The 18,625-nt window shown below is 34.4% G+C and overlaps 2 protein-coding genes across 2 annotated transcripts; both read right to left on the bottom strand.

Moving 5' to 3' along the window:
* Positions 1-1,575: 1,575 nt before the first annotated feature.
* On the bottom strand, positions 1,576-5,771 carry LOC141820046 (uncharacterized). The gene is made up of 5 exons (XM_074707327.1): positions 5,646-5,771; positions 5,495-5,521; positions 5,340-5,402; positions 2,793-2,991; positions 1,576-1,806 (listed from the first exon to the last, which is right to left on the bottom strand). The coding sequence occupies exons 1-4, from the start codon at positions 5,685-5,687 to the stop codon at positions 2,839-2,841; spliced, it is 285 nt and encodes a 94-aa protein (XP_074563428.1). The 5' UTR covers positions 5,688-5,771; the 3' UTR covers positions 1,576-1,806; positions 2,793-2,838.
* Positions 5,772-6,295: 524 nt separating this feature from the next.
* Positions 6,296-16,608, bottom strand: LOC141820019 (diacylglycerol kinase 3-like). Its single transcript, XM_074707298.1, is given in 14 exon segments — positions 6,296-6,580; positions 6,742-6,921; positions 7,754-7,870; positions 8,435-8,522; positions 9,216-9,293; positions 10,322-10,392; positions 10,645-10,727; positions 12,556-12,631; positions 13,185-13,272; positions 14,562-14,647; positions 14,729-14,866; positions 15,152-15,274; positions 16,055-16,107; positions 16,110-16,608. Coding segments are annotated over 13 exon segments (1,659 nt in total). The 3' UTR covers positions 6,296-6,580; positions 6,742-6,762.
* Between the last annotated feature and the right edge of the window lie 2,017 nt (positions 16,609-18,625).

Here is an 18,625-nt window from a genome sequence, read left to right as displayed (position 1 = left end):
AGGAACAATAAATGGAAATATCCAACATTTTGAAAATAAGATTTTGCCCATAAAATACCTCTTGGAGTTAAAGATGTGAAGTGCAAGAGAAAACATACTAAAGAGACAGCAAGAACGAGCATTCGAGTGACCGATGGTACATCTGATGCCACTAGTTGGTGTTGCAATTTGTGGACAAAACTTTGAGGGTGTGGGTTTTGATGCTCACCAGCAGCACTGAATGGTGTGGTGGCTCTGTGCTCCTTGACATGGAATGCAATTGTTTTGCTGATATGGATGATGTAACAGGTCAAACCCTTAAAAAGTTAGAGCAAAAAATTGACGAGGAAGAAAATTGTTCAGACAAACAAATCACAACAATTTGTCGTTGCACAAACCATAATCTGATTTCAGTAGTCGACGGAAAATTGATTGGGTCGAGTCCATTACTCAGCTCAATCTAAGTCAACTCATAAGATATGGAAAACAACATAATTTAAAACATTGAGATTAGAATTCTGAGTCGGTGGATGAAGACAAATGACACGAGAGATTAAGCGATATGAAATACACAATAAAGTAAAGATCGTAGAAGAGGAAAGGAGATGCTGCAACAAGAGGAACAACAATAAACAATAGGCTAATGGCAGTAAACCTCGAGGAAACTTGAGAAAAGGAAAAGCTTCAATGGTGAAAGATTTGGCTCAACTTTATTTATATAAACTTTTGAGTATCTGTGTCTAATCTCTTAATCTCCCATACAAGTAGTCCTCCATGCTTCGATCCCTCGACTCGTATCATTCTCTGAAGTCCAGTCTTAATGCTTTACAAAACTTACTGTACCAAGTTGGTCTGTTGGTCTGATGACATAATATTCAACCAATCCACTTGTCCAACCACTAAACTAATGATCTGATGGAAACTCATCCAATTCAATAACTGTTTTGATTTGCATAATTAGACTGCAACAACAGGAAAACAACAATAAACAGTAGGTTAATGGTTGTCAACCTCAAGAAAGGAGAGAGAGAGAGAGAAAAGAGAGAGCCTTAATGATGAATGATTTGGTTTCACTTTTGCAATTAGGGTTCCACTTTGACTGCCCTATCAATTGTAGAGCTCAGATGATTCATGATAGTGGATAAGATCAGTTGTTTTCCGAGTAGTTTTGACACCATACCAAAAGGACAGCATAGCAACCTATGTGATAAATTGTGGATCAATTAAACATAAGTAGGTCATGGTGACAATTTATATTTGAGCAAACATAATCCTAGAGAAGTGTTGAAAAGCACTAGCCTCGCATACTATCAACTACAGGTGATTCTAGACTATGAGCAGAACTTCAAATCTTGACAGAGATATTAATAATAATACAATTTACTCGCACGCTTCAAGTTTTTTTGGATCGGTAGTTGATCTAACAAGTTAATCCTCTCAATAATGAAGAAGTTAGGCTTGATAAACATAGAAGTGGCTAGATATCATTGTCAGAGGTCCTTGGAGAAGATGTGGCTGTCTCCTAATGGTATAATAGCCATCAACTTAGATACTTCAACAAAGCCATGTTCATCAAGCAAAGCCAGTACTAAGCAGTTGCAGAAAAGGGACAATTCAATTCCTGGTGCAATCTTGCTTCCATCTTAAAAGAGTATGAGAATACATTTTGACGTTTTTGCACCGAAATCACACAAGCAATGCTCTTGGAGAAAATACATATCATCAAACAGAGAGGCTAAAATCAAGACCAAGTAGCAAGTTTACCAACCCACTCAGACCGCACTGCAAAGTCAAGAGGAGTTGAAGGTTCAATACGCTCATTTCCCCCTGAAAATGAAATGGACAAGTCAGGACCGCACACTATGTCATATTAATGGCATTGTATTAAATCATACCCTTTATATTGCTTTTATCAAATCATGATAAGATATTTGTTTATTAAACAAATCATGCCTCAACTATTATTTTTTTCTCAGATCATACTTTAATTTTCAAATTCACTTCAAAGTACAAATGCAAGTTGAATCAATTTACAGAATGACTTTAGAACAAGAACTATATATGTGATTACCTTCCAACTCAAAATGGTAAGGAGTTTCTCAGAGTTTAATTTATGCAAAACTAAAGATTTGAGCAAATCAACTTACATGGTAAAAAATTATATACTCATTCAGTGAAATTCTAAACTATGTAAAATTAAGGTGATAAACTCCAAAATAACCATATTTAGATTGAAAGTCTCAAATATCTAACTATTGTCTGAAAATCATGCAACAAGTTAGTCCACACAACTCAGTGTGGGTCATTTTATATTTATTACACCATTTAAATTGATGTTCAAATCAAGTTGCAGATTCAGAATCTCAAATTCACACAAAACAAAAGTGTTAGAAACCTTATTGACAATTAGCTAATTTGCAAATCTAGAGTAAAAAACCTAAGTTTACGTAAAATTAAGATATGTAAAACCTTAAAAGGCAATCTTAGATTTGGAAGGAATTTCACCCAAAAATCATTCACAAGCGCAGGATATTTTGTAGTATTTTTTACCATGCAAATTGATTTACAAATCAGCTAGCTTACTAGGTTAAATTTTAAATGTGCAAAATTAAACTTGCATTTGGAATTTGAAGGAAATTTGAAAATCAAAGATAATAAGGAAAAAACTAATAGCTAGAGCATCGTGGGTGAAAACAATTGTTGAGGCATCATTTGGTAAAAAAGGAAAAAAAATACACGGGCATGGATGATAAGATGCTCTATTAATAAACAAAAGATGCTCTATTAACAAACAAAAGATGGACACCACTTACGTATTCATCATCAAAGTTATGTTGTCTCCTTTGAGCAAAATCCTCCCTAAAATGCAAGGACAGATTTCAGGATGATCATAGGAGGAGCAAAAAGAAATATGAAAAAAATAAGTGACTTGCCCAATGTCTTTCTGGTGTTCTTTTTTACGTTGACTTCCTCAGCATCTTCAAGAACCAGGTTCATATACTCATCAAAACCCTACATTAAAAGCAACAAATTAGATTTAACTGTTTCAAGTTGATATATATCTTCAGCAGATCATATCATAACTTGCCACTGAAAAGCATAGAAGCAAATTACGAAGTGAGAATGTATTTTCACACCTTCACATATATTAAATAAATTACTTATGGTGCATTATTTGATTTATAAGAATGACTATTCTATTTTCCATGAAATCTCATTGAATAAATATTCATATTTAGTTACTAAAATGAACTTAATTTTTATATAATTTTGATTCTTTATTCATAATGAATATTTTTAGTTACTAAAATATTCATAACTCTTCCATTCTTCAGATAATACATATATTCTATTCAACTCTTCAAAAATATATATGATAAGGGTGAGACAATCAAGTTTGATGATCGAGTACATGAGTTGAGTTTGAGCTAGACGGGCCATTAAGGCAAATTAGACCAATCGAGTCAATTGGACTAGATGGTACCATCAATCTGGTCAAACCGTTCAAGCTGAGTAGGGTGAGTCAGTCAAGCTGAGTAGGGTGAGTCGGTCAAGCTGAGTCAGGTAGGTCAAGTGAGCTAGCAGAGCCAATTGAGTCGTGCAATGCATCGAGCACATCAATCATGTCAAGTGAGACGAACAGATATAGGTGGTTGAGCAAGTAAAGACAAATTGATCAAGCCGAATGAGTTTGATAAGTTTGGATGGTCAAGCATGCCGATTGAGTTGAGTAGGTCAAATGGAGCAATCAAGTTGAATGTGTCAAATGGGTTAGTCGAGCTAAATGGGTCAAACAGCTTGACCTAAACAAGTCGAATAGGCTGGGTAAGTATAATTGCATAGGCAAACCCATCAAGTTGAATAAACTGTTTAGACGGAGCAATTGAACCCATTGAGTTGATTGGGCTAGTCGAGCAGGCTGATCGAGCACAACAAACTGAGTCAAATGAGTCCATCAAGACAAGAGAGACATTTAGGCCAAATTAGCTAGTTTGCTCGAACGCACAAGCCAGGCAAGGTAGATTGGTAGCATCAAACTATTTCCCTGCTCTTTGCTTCTCTACTCTCTTTTGCTTCTTGATTTTTCTAAAAGATATTTCTATACGAAGTTATCTTCTTAAGACAAGGATTTTAATATTTATTGATCCATGATCTCTAATTCAGGGTAAACATAAGTAGTAACCATTAGCTTTTGAACAATGATTATGTTCTGATAAATTTTGAATGTGAAAGTACTTCATGAATCGAAGTCCAAGTCATGAGAACAGAAACTTCTGAACCAAAGCTTCAGCCAGCTAGTTTTATCCATGCCTGCAACTTCTCCCAAAGGAAAAAAAAAATCTAGATGTGGCTTCATCACCATTTAATACAGGCTATTAGCTAAATATAATGCAAGTAAATGGCACAATTTCATAAAAAAGAATAGTTTAAAATGTTTAAACCTACTTTAATTTGCAGCCTAAAGCACTATCATTCAAGTTATTGGTTAATTAACCGTGGACAAAAATAAATTCCATAACTTACTGCTGAGATTTAAAAGCAGCACTTCATTAACTCTCATGCTTAAAATGTTTATTTACCTTCTTTGCGCCTGTGTCAGGTACCCACACTCTGATACTGGCACTTTGAGTCAATGCCCATATCCCATCTTGACTAGTGTAGACTTTTTAAGAAATATCTCTGTTGGACACTTAGGTTCACACTAATGTTCGTTACTATTAGCGAGTATAAATAACTCTGTATTGTTTGATAGGAAAGCATAAATATTAAAATCTTAATAATTAAAAGCTATGAGTAGTTAACTAATACATTTTTCAATCAACATATGACTAGTAAAACAGCGACATCAAAGAATATAAAGAAAATACTCAAATATGACCTTGTGGTTGGTGAATCAATATATCAAAGCCAATTAATGTGGTTTTGGGTGTGCAGCTTAGCAACATTGTTGTTGTATCCTGTTACGAATACTCAGATGTTTCATGTTTCAATAAATCCATGTGGCCATCACAAGTGCCACTATGAATCACCGAAAATAAAAGAGTGGAACGGTAACATATAGGGAGTAAAGCCTAACTTTAGTGTTTCAGTACATCCTTCTCCTTCATTGATCGGTAGAGGAACAATCAAATCTCCATTACCGTGACTTCTTACCAGATTCAACCCCAACCATATTTTATCTTAGTCATCAATTGACATCTTAAACGATATTTTCTTTGCACGTATTAATGAAAATTAGAAGTATGAAGTAACATCGAGTTAATACCTCTCAATAAGTTTGCAAACAGAGCAACGAAACCGAAGTGGGAGAACAAAGTCCTAAACCTTGCGACAGAAGAAAACGGATATAACATACGTACAATTATACGACCTTCAATCCTCAAGTCCTTCTGTTCAAAGAGCCAGATCTGAATGCGAGCTTTCTGAAGCAATCCCACAACACAGCAAAAATATTAATAATAAACACGTTTACCAAAAACATGTTAAACGAAACAAAACATGAACTAAAGCGTACACTTTGAAGAAACCGAAAGATGAGATTCTGTCGCAGTTTCATCGGATCCCCCAGTACCAAAAAGGCAAAAAAAAAATGTGAGACGTGCGAAGACTAAAAATAGCTCAGAGCTATGCTTGCTCTGCGAGGAGTGGAGGAAAGAAGAACTCACGATAGGTTGGGTCATGATCCGCTGGACCTTCGTGGACGCCATGGCTGATGCTTCTCTGCTTCGTCCGCGATTTGATCCGACGACGACGACTAAAACCCTAGAACCCGGGAAGAAGAAATATATAGATCGAGCATCGAGGTTTAGAGAAAGGCTGTTTCGCAAAAGAACACCCTTACTTTCATATAATATAATAAATACATTTTGAAGTTTCGAAAAACTTCATTTCGCCCCCTAACATTTTACTTTTAACAATCATCTGTTCCTCCCGATGCGTTAAATCATATAACGAAATAATATTATTATTATTTTTTAAATAATATTGATTATTTGGTTAGGAGTAAAATGACAGAATTTTAAATTAAAAAACCTTTTAAAGGTCTTAAAATTGAAAATATTTCTTAAAACAAGAAAATTCCTCTCTTCAAAATTTTTACTAAAAGTCAAGAGTCTCTATGGCTCATTGGAACAAGAGTGATGTTCATGTAGTGATGCTAGTTGAGAGGAACTAAGATGAGGAAAGAAAACAAAAGGAAAAGAATTTTTCATAGTTTTCACATTTCAGAGAGGAAAAAGAAATAACCACAAGTGATACAAACGATCGAAGCAAACCGAAAGTTAACACTACGCGATAATTTTATCATTCGATGAAGTAGGATGCTCATAGACATCAAGTTTTGCTTTACTAATCGGCTAAAATTTCAAATATCATCCTAGCCAATCTAAAATTTTCTCAACAGGCTAATTGAAGACTCACTCCAAGAGGGAAAAATCTATGTTTACAATGATATCCCCATCGACAGCGGCAGAGAAGAGCATTCGAAAATGTACACACATCACTTGTTGAATTGTGGCTTATGAGCCACCTTGGTTGCCTAAAATCCAAGAGAAGCATGATGCAAGGCGCAGTCATGGAGTCGGTTGGTCGTGTGATGTCCCTTATAAGAAGCAAATATGGTGTTATAGTCAATAAAGATTCATAGATCCTTTCTAAGGAAAAGAAAAAGGAAATGTTGAATAACAATCTTAAATTTGAATATGGAAGAATGACAACTCACACAAAATTCCACAGTGGTTAACAATTAGCATGTCTACTTACCTGAACCAGTGAATAGAAATTTCACTCTCCATTTATAATGAGTGAGTGATAAGGAACTCTTTCTATCTCCACAAATGATGAATACTCGGTGTCCATTGGCTGTTTCCATGGCTCCCCGTCCATTTGCATATATGCATCTTTCCACTCCCCGCCTCGAATCTCCACTCGAATTGCTGAAGCCTATAATTAGACAACATTACATAGGAACCTTCAGAAAGCCACATTGTATCGACATAGCAGATCATAAACACTTGGTTTCTGTGAGCAGATAAACCAAGTAAAGCATTTGGACAGTGACCCATTTGTATATGCATGAAACTGTTTTCGTTGGGGAATAGAAAGTAGTTGGACGAGTTGCCTAATTGGTACAAGGTTTGACTTGTTGGAATTGTAAGATGAACCAGTTTTTGGAATTTCTTTCCATTTGAATGGAAATGTTTGGCATAAGATTTGAGACTCTATGAAAAGGTTTTGTCAATATAATTCAACATAGAAAGAAAGCTATCAAATTCTCATGTCTCCAATTTCAGTCTTTTTTTATCTCGTTGTCCTTCTTAATCTTTCTTGTAGTTTAGCTCTCCTCTCCTTTCCCCTTCCACTCATTTCTCCTAGATCTCTCCTCTACACTGCTTTACCTTTCTCGCTTTCTATGTTACTCAGGCTTGGGTGTGAGTATTCAACAAGGGTGTGGATCCAAGTGTTTGGCATGGGTCAATAGAAATATCAAATGATCAACTCAAAATGTCAATGTGCGGTGTCAGTATCTAATGCAAGGAACTCAAAGTTCTTGCATCTCTATTCTTCAAAGTTCTCTACTCTCTCTCTCTCTTCTTCCCACTTCTCACTTTACTGATTTGGTAGCATATTTCAGTAGAATGATAGAGGATGAAGTTCAATTTTTGGTGCCATTTGAAGCAGAAGGCAAATGGCTATTATTGTTTGATTGCCTACTTCACTGAAAATATAGGCAACAAGACTGACGTCCAAATTATAACAAAATGCTGATTGATACCTGTGCAATGTGTTTTGCCGATATAATTTCAACCATAACAAGTGAAGCATGCCACCCTTGCTTAAAGCCAAAGATCTCGAGCAAGCCATCGTCCATTTGAGCTTCAACAAAGCCTCTCTGGGAAAAAAATGCAGAAGCTGAAGTGCATTATTTGATGTGACAATGCAAGAAACTTAAAATGAATTAGTATCATCAAAAAACTATAATGTTCGTTTCAAAAACTCTTCCTCTCAGTAATATAAGTAACAAATTGATATCTTCCTAGTCTAAAAGCCGTGATCTTATGAAAAACAAAACTACATAAACACAAGCACAGATAACTCCTGATTGTTCAGCTTAGCTTCGAGGGGAATATTGGTTCAAAAAAAATCTTTTTTTTCACTTTCCAGAATTTAAAACTGAATAAACTCACAGGGAGCAACATAAATAGTTTTGATTTTTGTTGGGTTTCTATAATACCTCAATTTTTTATGGGAAGGTTATCTCAGCCAGTGAAAGTTAGCAAATTGCATAATGAAATGTGGGCAGCAGATTTGCTAGAGATTTTTATAACTTACTGAACTTTGTTTCTATAATGATTTTGTGTTATAAGATTGAACCCATTGATGACTATCTAATCTCATGAAAAATAAATTAAAACAAATGACGGTCATTCTAAGAGGCCGGAAATGGTCTACTTACCTTTTCCATATATTCTGGTTTCAGATTACCCCAAGGATTCCTTCCACTTGCATAATTGTGAAGATTTAGCACCACGATTGCCCGGACACTGCATCGATAACTAATTCTGAATAGACTTAAATTAGAAAGGTAAAGGAAGACATTCGGAAACATAAAAACTTTCTGATAAGCATATATAAAATAGATCCATATGCAAATAAGAAACAATTGTACAAATATAATTATAAGGTTAACTTCAGCTGAAAAATAAACAGAGATCCAAAAACACACAAATTGTCTTTCACGCATTTATGGAATAAATATTTGAATATCCATATCACTGGTAAACAGAAAATAAGGCTAATTTCTTTTTGATTGATACAATTCTATATTTTCCCAATATCACCACTAAAGTTTACTTCAACTCAGTTTATCCCTTATAGTTTATAAACTATTCATTTTATCCAATATTAAGTAGTTTTATTTAAGTCTGTGATATTTTGAGCATCTTTACTAGATAGCAGAACATATAAACTAAAATATTTTGCTAAAAGGAAAACTGAAGGTGTACTTCTTTTATTATTATTTTCATCAATCCTAGTGGTAATACAATATATCTTTATTTAAGAGATCATCAATATAAAAAATATTGTCATTAGCACTTTGGGATGATTGCAGAAAATAGAGAACAATTTCTTTTTGGAAAAACCCGAACTGCAAAAACACATATAAATAACAACATACTTGATGTAACATAGAACTATATTAAATGATTAATAGTTAATATAAGTGTGGTACTTGCCTTGATGGAACAGGAATCTGTTCCCATTCTAAGCAATTTACCTTTTTAATTGATAAGCGAAGAATATGTTTGAGTCCCCTGCACAATTTTAAATATTATTCAAACTAAAATAAAAAAGGCATACTTTCAGCATCAGTATTATGCTACACACTAAAGAATGCATAGGAAAAGTATACAATGGCATTAAGGAGTCCTACAATGACAAATGAACCTGGAAGATATCCAATAAAGCACAAGTTTGAGACATTAAAATATTTAGTTTCAAAAATGCTGTAGCAAATTAGTGAGACATATAATCATTATACACCTGTCTATTCAAAGGCTCCCTATGTTTCAATCACTCAGATATTTTCTTCTGAATGGAAAAGGAAAATACCAGGACAAAGTATACTAGTAAACAATAGATATTGAATTCATATTTAATATTTCTGTTTCTAAATAAGAATTTTATTTAATTTCCCAATCAGATTACAGAGAGATACTGCATCAAGTATTCAGCCATAAATATCCCTGATCAGATGATTTACAAAGAAAAATATGTAAGTATTGAGAGCAATCAGCAATATATCATCACAAGCATGTATACGTCTAAAAGAGGTTGAAACAAAGCTAGTCTATTTCTTTCACTCAATGTTTCTACCTGAGAATTTTAGATCATTGTGGTTGCACAACATTCAGAAACTAGAAAAAAAGAATAGCAACTTCTTACTCACATAAACACGCTTTTAGTGCATTGCATTGTTTATTCTGCCAAAAAATCTGTTCCTTCAAATGCAACAATTGACTTATTTCTTGCAGTTTTTGTTATATAATTCCATGTTATGTGTTCCATGCTATTTTAAATCATGTGTGTCAACTATGTAAAAAACTAAAAGAAATTATATAGAACACACTTTGTTGAATTGATATGTACTATTGCCACATAATATAGCAACACACATTCAGTGGTATTGAGGCAATGCATACCACAAACAAACAAAGAAAACTAATAAGGAACTTTATAGAGCACACCTTGTTGGGTTGTTATTTACTATTGCTACATACCTTAGCTTCAAGCTTATGGTAGAGTTAAAACATTATAAATGAGGGTAGAAAAAAAAACAAACCTTAGACTTGGATCACTGATGCAAGGTGTAAAAAACCATCCTTGTTTGCATGTATAACCAGTATAAATCAGCTGTCAAAAAATACCAAAAGGTTGAAAGCTCAATGGCTCATGTGTAGCAAGTCAAAATAAGCATTAAGAAATCTTAATAACATAAGGAGATAAGGGGGGGAAATGCAAGCTTTCTTTAGACATAAAAAATGTGGTGAAGCAAATTTAGTAGTATCTTACAATTTAGAGAACAAAATGTAAATCTAACAGGATAAAAGAACAAAATTTCAATATAAAATAAAGGCAATCTTGGTGCAAAAATAATAACTGCACCTTATTTGTTAATGGTCCTTGTGCAAGATATGGTTTTTCATCACGCAGATGATGGAAACTATATGCAACTTGAGCATCCATTCCTAACCATGAGAACAAAAGTGCCTTTTCAGAAAGTTGAAATCTAATACCCAAATAAAGGAAACATCATACATAGCAAGGACTAATAGTGAACCAATATTGAATCTGTACATATACACCATAACCTGTTCGTATCAATTACTAGAATTGCACGTGCATAGTGCATGTATGTATGCTTATAAAGAAGAGGCAGTTCCATTGTCTCAAAAAAAAAATAACACTACTCATTCAAAATATTAATGTAGCAGAAACTCATCCAAACATACAAAAATGGTACATAGATATGCAGACACATTTTTACAACATTGTATGTTGGTATAGCAGGATTATGCTCATATCATACCTGTATCAACGAAAAGAAAAGTGGAAATAGTTTTTCGCCTACCTTCACGGTATAATTTCTTCGCATTTTACAATATTGCAAGTTCCTTTGGCTACTCATTAGAGTCCTTTCCCACTCCATTTCTAGGTCTCCCAGTAGTCACTGACAAGCTTCACAACAAAGAGTGGCACAGTTCATCCATCATGTGGGGAAGCACTCCATGCAAGCCTGAATTTTGTTCTTCATGAGCAAGCTGACAATTAATGGAGCTCTTCAGCAGCGCCAACTTTATATACCTAATCATCTTGCCGCCCGAGTAGGTCATTCACGAAGTGGATGATATCTGACACTTATCTAGAGCAACAAGGGAACACTTCTGGTCTCCAATATAAGGTTGCTACATCTATAGTTTGTCTCTATAAGGAGTTGAGGATGTGGATCTTGAAGCACAGTACGTTGCAAAACAAGTGTGGATGCTCTAACAAGTGTGGATGCTCTCCCTACCTTGCAATTTGGTTGGGTTTTGCTATATATTACCATATGTGGGCTCCAAAATAGCTCTACTCCATGAATAATCATTCATGTCTCAGTTATTTGACCATGGTATTCGCTCCTGTAGATCGTTGCAGCTTTTGGCAAAAAGTGGTGACTACTTGATACTAGCTAGTGACATACACCTTCACATACATCTGTGAACTTCACTCTCTCTCTCTAAGGTCAACAAATTGATATGGAACACTTTCATGGAAGAGGTGTACAAGGTTCACTTGAGCATGGCCAGTGTATATGAGGACGTCCAAGTTTCCAAGTACAAGTACATTTGGAAAAGTATAGACCCACTGATATTGTTACAAGTCAAAGGATGGATCATTAAGCATATCAAACTCAAAAAATGGCATCTATGAGACAACTAAACCAAATTATGGAGTACATTTGTGTTCACAGAAATGCACACATGGAGGCTTTTGACCATCTCCCTAATCCTACGCAAAATTTAATGTGTGGACTGAAACAATTTCATCAGGACTGCTCCAACGCACTGTCAAGGACGCCTTCATATCCAAATACATGGTTTTCTTTTGGAAGATCTTAATTCTTCGCATTATTCATAGGCCTGCCTGCATAGACCATTAATGGATATTTACACCAGTAGCCTCCAATCCAAGTGTGATGTTCCAAATGATGTTGCTTTCTTGGTATCCTAATATATGTGTTGTAACAGGGAAATTATTAGTGTTAGATTACCCAAGCATGCTCTTTATCTATGTATATTATTTATGAGATAGTATTTACAATTAAGTCTCAAACATTTATATAGTGAGGTAGGAGCCCCCCCCCCCCCCCCCGGTGTTTTTTTTTTCCCTAAAGAAGAAGCATTTGAGTATCACATGATTATGATACACAAATGATGTAATCCACCAGTGCTCTAGGATAAATTCAAATTTTAAATTATAAGAAATACTAATGGATGTTCCTCTATGTGTTTGCATGGAGTGAAGAAATCATACCTATGCTAAAATAATTGTAGAAGGTTCCACCAAAGCAAGAAACCCTTTCAGGTAGGAGACCTTCAATATACCCATCCTATGAGTATCAAAAACAATAAATTCAGTAACAAAGGAACTAAAAAACATGTAGTAAGAATGATATGACTGCTAATGCTGGCCACCATTTCAGATTGATAATGAATGGTGAAGTACCATGGAATACTGTAAAATAGACAGGGAATTCACCAGCTTGGAAATAAGTTTCATTGTCACATGTGATAAAGGCCAAAGCCTAATTTATATGAACAATGAACAAATTCCCCAGTAGAAACACATGATACATTAAGGAAAATAGATAGGAAATAGTTTCTTTATCATACTGAAACATCAGAAGCACCAGAACCAAAGAAATTCCATTCCACTCATCGTCATCAATCAAAAAGTGATCTGTGTGTGGTGCTGTGCAAATATAAGCACATCACTATGCAGTAGACTATTAGCTACCCACCAAATTTATAAAAATTAAACCATCGTAATAGATGGCTTTATCACTAGGGAAGCTACTGGCTCATCAAAACAAATCTTCAGGCTTTTCATACCCTAATCTGTTACAACTTACAACCATGCTTTTTCCATAATGCTACACTTACCTGCATAAATGTACTTTCACCCAGATGTCTGAGACAGTGTGGCAATTCTATCAAGTCTCCAACAGGAACGGAAACAACAATGTGCCAGCTGCATTTAGATAATTAAGATTTTGACATGCATCAATACAAGTGATACTAATAATTTGGATAACTTCAAATCTAGAACATGGAAAAGGCAGTAAAAAAGTTTAGTTAAAAGGAATAGAATTTTACAAGGTAAAATGCACTGTTAAGATTAACACAAATGTAGACAAAGTATAGGTACTAGAAACATAAAGAGGGCATGTTAAAGGTGGGCATTCGGACAAGCCCAACCTGGTTTAGGCAGTGCCCTACACTGCTTGATAGGGGCAAAGCCATATCGTGTTGGGCCCGATCTGATGCACAGGTTAGGTTGGATGAGGGTGGCTTGACTCGGGTAAGGCACAACCGCTCAAAGGTCGTGCCATGCAAAACATGGACCCAAGCTAGGCACAACCCAAAAATTTTAAAATATAACAATTAAAGAATCAAAAATATATAAATAAATTTTAAAACAAGAAATATTTTTTAAATTCAATTTTTTATTTTTAATATTTCTATATTTTTTTTATTTTTTTACTTTTATTTATTTTTAAATTTACTTATTTATTTTAAAAAACAAGCCCAATGGGTTAGGTCCAAATTAGTCCGAATATGAGTCAACTAAGTTTAGTCATAGTTTAGTGTAGTCATGAGTCATGCTCGACACAACCTTAACTGCCCATGTTGTATCAAACAAAGTTTAAAATTTTAAATTATGCCGAAGCTTCAATTTATGATCGGAATCATACAATTTTAGTATTATATAGTATCGTGCCAATACAACTTCAAAACTTTTTAAAATATAAATATATTAATTAAACAATATTTTTATTAAAAATTGATTGTTATAGATACTTACTATTGAATTATATTTGAAATTTGAATGTTGATTTCAAGCTTTGATATTATCTCATGAAATGTTTGATGCTTATTGAGTAAAAATCAATTTAGGATTAGTTGAAGTTCACTAAGTAGACATGGAACATTTCACTACATTGCCATGGGTAGACTATTTCATCTACTTTTCAACAAATTGCACAAGGAGCCATCTTCACAAGCATTTGCTATTGCCATGTTTTTCAAGTGGACTAATTGGTGAAAAAAGAAACGTGTTTTAAATAAGAGTGATTCTCTTGTAATAAACTTATAATGTCCTTCTAGAGATCTTTTTTTCCCCCAAGCTACACAAATTATGACCTACGGCAAAGAGCTTTAGTTTAGAGTTTCACAAAATTATCAGGAATATCATAATAACTACTAGTTCAAATTTCCAAAAGATAACGATGCCATATGTTTCCCACATAAATAGTTTACCTATCAAGATGGCAAATTGGACCAGTAATTGCCTTGTATAATGACCTTTTCACAGCCGACCTCCATGTGACAGGAAATGAACCTCCCTGTGCACATATGTTTTGACGATATTAGAGTATGGATTTACATGTTGCAGATGTAAGCAAAAAGTTGAACTAGAGTCTTACCCAACCAAAGCTCCTAGACAGGTCATTTCCTGTTCCAAGAGGAATGATCCCAATTGGAGGAATTGGCTCTCTATTCTCTTCATAAAGTTGCCCGAAGCTTCCTAACACCCAACCTATTGTACCATCACCTCCTGCAACCTGTTGACAAGATTCACAGGGTAGTGTTATCACTTGTAAACTTCATTGATAAACCAAGATTTACACCTTCATCTGATTACCACATGTTTTTTACACAATCATATATCAGATCAAAGAAACAGAACAAAATAATCACCACAGAGATTAGAATGAAAGACGATAGAATAGAAAAGCAGCTAGTGAAGACAAATGATATTACATGAGCTCAATCAGATACAATGTAATATATAACTGCCATTCAGAAGTCAGTTTGTATTAATTGGGATTAGTTCCAAACCAGCATACCATGACTCTCAGATTTTCACGAGTAGCCTTTGCACAATCATCACCTAGATCGGCCATCCTTTCCAAGCACGCCAAACCATACTGAACAAAATCTGAAGGCTTTGTAACTAAAAGATCAAATACCTGCATGTTCAATTAAGTAATTGTTACAGAGAATATCCTTGGATTAACCATACAAATATGAACGTCAATGTAATGGAAGCAACTAACAATTGCATGTGACTGTGACTAGCAAACATAAGAAAGTATTAAAATGCTGCATAGATGCTATGAAAAGTTGAATTTAAAACTCTAGATCAAAGGCCAGTGAAAAAAAAGGTGACTATCCATTAGAAAAATAATAAGTATGCAATAAGTGTGAAAAACAAAACTTAATCGACTTACATGATAAGCAATCTAGTTTCACTTTCTGTCAGATGATATGAAACCTACTTTCTCTGTTAAACAAACTAATACTGTCATATAAGCACTTAGAAATTTGCATGCAGTACTAGCGTATCCTTCTTCAATATATTGGAAAGTTAAATATGATTGATTATCATGCAAACTAGGAATGCAAACATTGCTTCTAAATACTTCCCAAAACTCTGCATAGAGCTTCCTTTTTGAATTTGACGATCTATATGGTTTTTTCTTTACAAATTGTGTACATAAGATGTGCTATGTGGTATTAGAACCCAGAACCAGTAAAAATGCGACCAGGTGCACTAGCCATGTGCGACAATAGCAGCTCATGTGGGATACTATATTCTAGGCAAGAAGTAGAGTTCATGTATCTGTTATCGATGAACTAAACCTCTTTGATTGATCTAATCCCTTCCATGTTTTAGCCAAGATGATACCTTTACAGCACTCAGAAGGTCAAATTTATAGAATCATGATATAATGCAGGAATTACCAGACCTGGTCCTCGCCGATCAGGTCCTGCAGCCGGCCTTTGAGAACAGAGCCATGTCGCCCCCGCTACGCGAGTTAATGAAGACCACCAAGGGCGCCTCCGGAGGTTCGTCGTCCACCCATCCAGCCTCCCTCGCCACAGCCTCCGCCTCCAAACCGGCCCCAATGTCCCTCGACCTGACAGCCTCCGCTATCGCCTCCGCCAGGCGTTCGGGAATCACGACCTTCCGGCGTAGCCCATCCTTGTCGACCTTAATGAGACCCGCCAAGCCGCACCCCAACAGGGAGAAGTCCTTGATCGATGAAGACCTGGAAGGGGGCGCCGACTTCCGCGGCGGAGTCGAGGACGCACTCTCGCAGTCGGCCATCGAGGGCGTGGATGAGCAGGTGGTGAGGGAGTCGGCATCGTCCTCGACTAGGTTGAAGGCGCGGTACTCTTCGTCGTCGCTGACCGTCGTCGTCGGGGCGGTCATGGAGATCGCCTTGGATCGATCGGAGGAGGAGGGATTCAACAAGGTGAGGCGTACATGCTTCCAGAATCGAGATTTCGATCGAGGCATTGATTCCTCTTCTCTTCTCTTCTCTCCTCTCCTCTTCTCTCCTTCTGCCTCGACCACCATCGACGACGTCCGTATACCTGGGAGAAATTTCATTCCACCTCCTGTAATTCATCTTATTTACAAAATGCCCCTCATATTTGCTGACGCCGTAATCCTTTCCCATCTCATTTTAAATGTTGATTTTTGCCTCCGTCAATAACACCGTTCCCTTCATCAGTTAATCTCTACCGTTGCTTGCATCCATCAACGGCCAAGATTAAATCTCTATTGAATTGGACAAATAAGATTAAAATTAATTGTAAATTGTACATATTTTATTTTATTTTGTTTATCTAATTGTTATATTAATGTAATAATGATGTAATTAGTGTGATAAATAATTTAAATATTTATTAGAAGAATTTATTTATGTTCATTTAATATATAAAAAATTAATTAAATAAATAAATTTGATCACATATTTGTTTATCTCATTAATATTCATGAATAAAAATTTAAATTACTCATCAATGATATCCATGGATAAAATTTTATAAATTATATTTATTGACAAATTTTTTATTAAATTTATAATTAAATAAACAAATATTAAACTGACTAACTAGTAAAAAATGTATAACTTTTAACCATCTAACAAAGCTTGAATTAGGAGCTACCAAATTCAAATCAAACTCAAGCAAAAAAAATCTTGATAATCATTTTAATAGTTTAATTTATTTTAAATTTGATTTATTTTGACTCAATTATCTTATCAAATAAAGACTTGTTTATCATCCTAAATGTGATAAAAAGAAATATTTTTTGCCATGCCATTATTCTTTAGGTGAGATAATGATGCTGTTAGTGATTGAAGAAAATGTGAAAATTTGAAATGTTTTAGAGGTCTTTTATGATATTATGAGGATTGATTTTAAAATAATATATAAATACGGAGGTCAATTGAAATTTCTGTTGTATTTGGAAGTTTGGAACGTTTGCCGCGAATACTAACGCTCGTAAATGACCATCTGGAAGGCAGTTATTTACGATAGTTGCCATCGAGCTGTGATTTGTTGGATCTCCAATAGTTTGGATTTTAAAATTTAAAATGCTAAAATTATTTTTTTTAAACATTGAATTTAAACTAAAAAGGTTTTAGTCCTGTCCGTTAAAAAAACAAAACGTTTTCAATTTTCTATTTAAAAATTAATCTAAATTTTTAAAAGGAAATAAAAAATTATTTGCCAGTTTTGCCATTTTTTATCTTTTATTTTTTTTCAACTTTTACCAATAGTAATTTTTTTCGAAAAGGAAATGATTCGATATGACTGCTGTACATGGTTAGAATAGAATAATTATGAATTTTTAGTAATCGGCCAACTAAAAGTAGTTAAATTGATGATAAATTAAATTCTGTCAGTAATATGGGTCGAAGATTCTCGATCTCCAGCAAAAATCAAATGCTAGTAGATGCGATTGGCGATTACTCTCTTTTGTAAAAGAAATAGCAATAAAATAATGATTAGATAAATCAAAAGGACGTAATAATTCAATTTTAGTTGAAGGGAAAAATAAAAGAGTGCAGTGTCACGCGAAATTGAAAAAGGGGAGGAGAAAAGAGAGACTAAAAGTGCAGGTAATAAATGAGATTTATAAGTAAAAAAGAAAATCACAAGATAGAGAATAATTGTTTGAATATATCTAAATAGATAACGTAGTATATAAAAGGTAGCACAACATAATTATGAATATAATATAGTATAAGTATAAAATTATCAATACTTGTGATTAGAATATCATAGATATACACTATTACTAGATCTAACTAAATATTATTATTAGATCTTGATTTTTTTTCTCTTTAATAACAGATATTTACTTAGATATAGTAATTTAGTGTATAAATTTATGGTAAAATAATTTATTAGATAATAATTTTAGCCTTAAGTTCCTTCTAATATCGCCTTATATTTGTCAATTAAATCACCCACCTAATTTAATCGATCCAACTGAACTTGTAAATTTGATCGGTTCGATT

This window comes from Curcuma longa, unplaced genomic scaffold, assembly GCF_044706935.1.
Source record: "Curcuma longa cultivar G26 ecotype Majalengka, Jawa Barat unplaced genomic scaffold, ITB_CL_G26_1.1 utg2646_np1212_2152390_RagTag, whole genome shotgun sequence".
Taxonomy (NCBI): domain Eukaryota; kingdom Viridiplantae; phylum Streptophyta; class Magnoliopsida; order Zingiberales; family Zingiberaceae; genus Curcuma; species Curcuma longa.
This window is presented reverse-complemented; position numbering and strand designations above follow the sequence as displayed.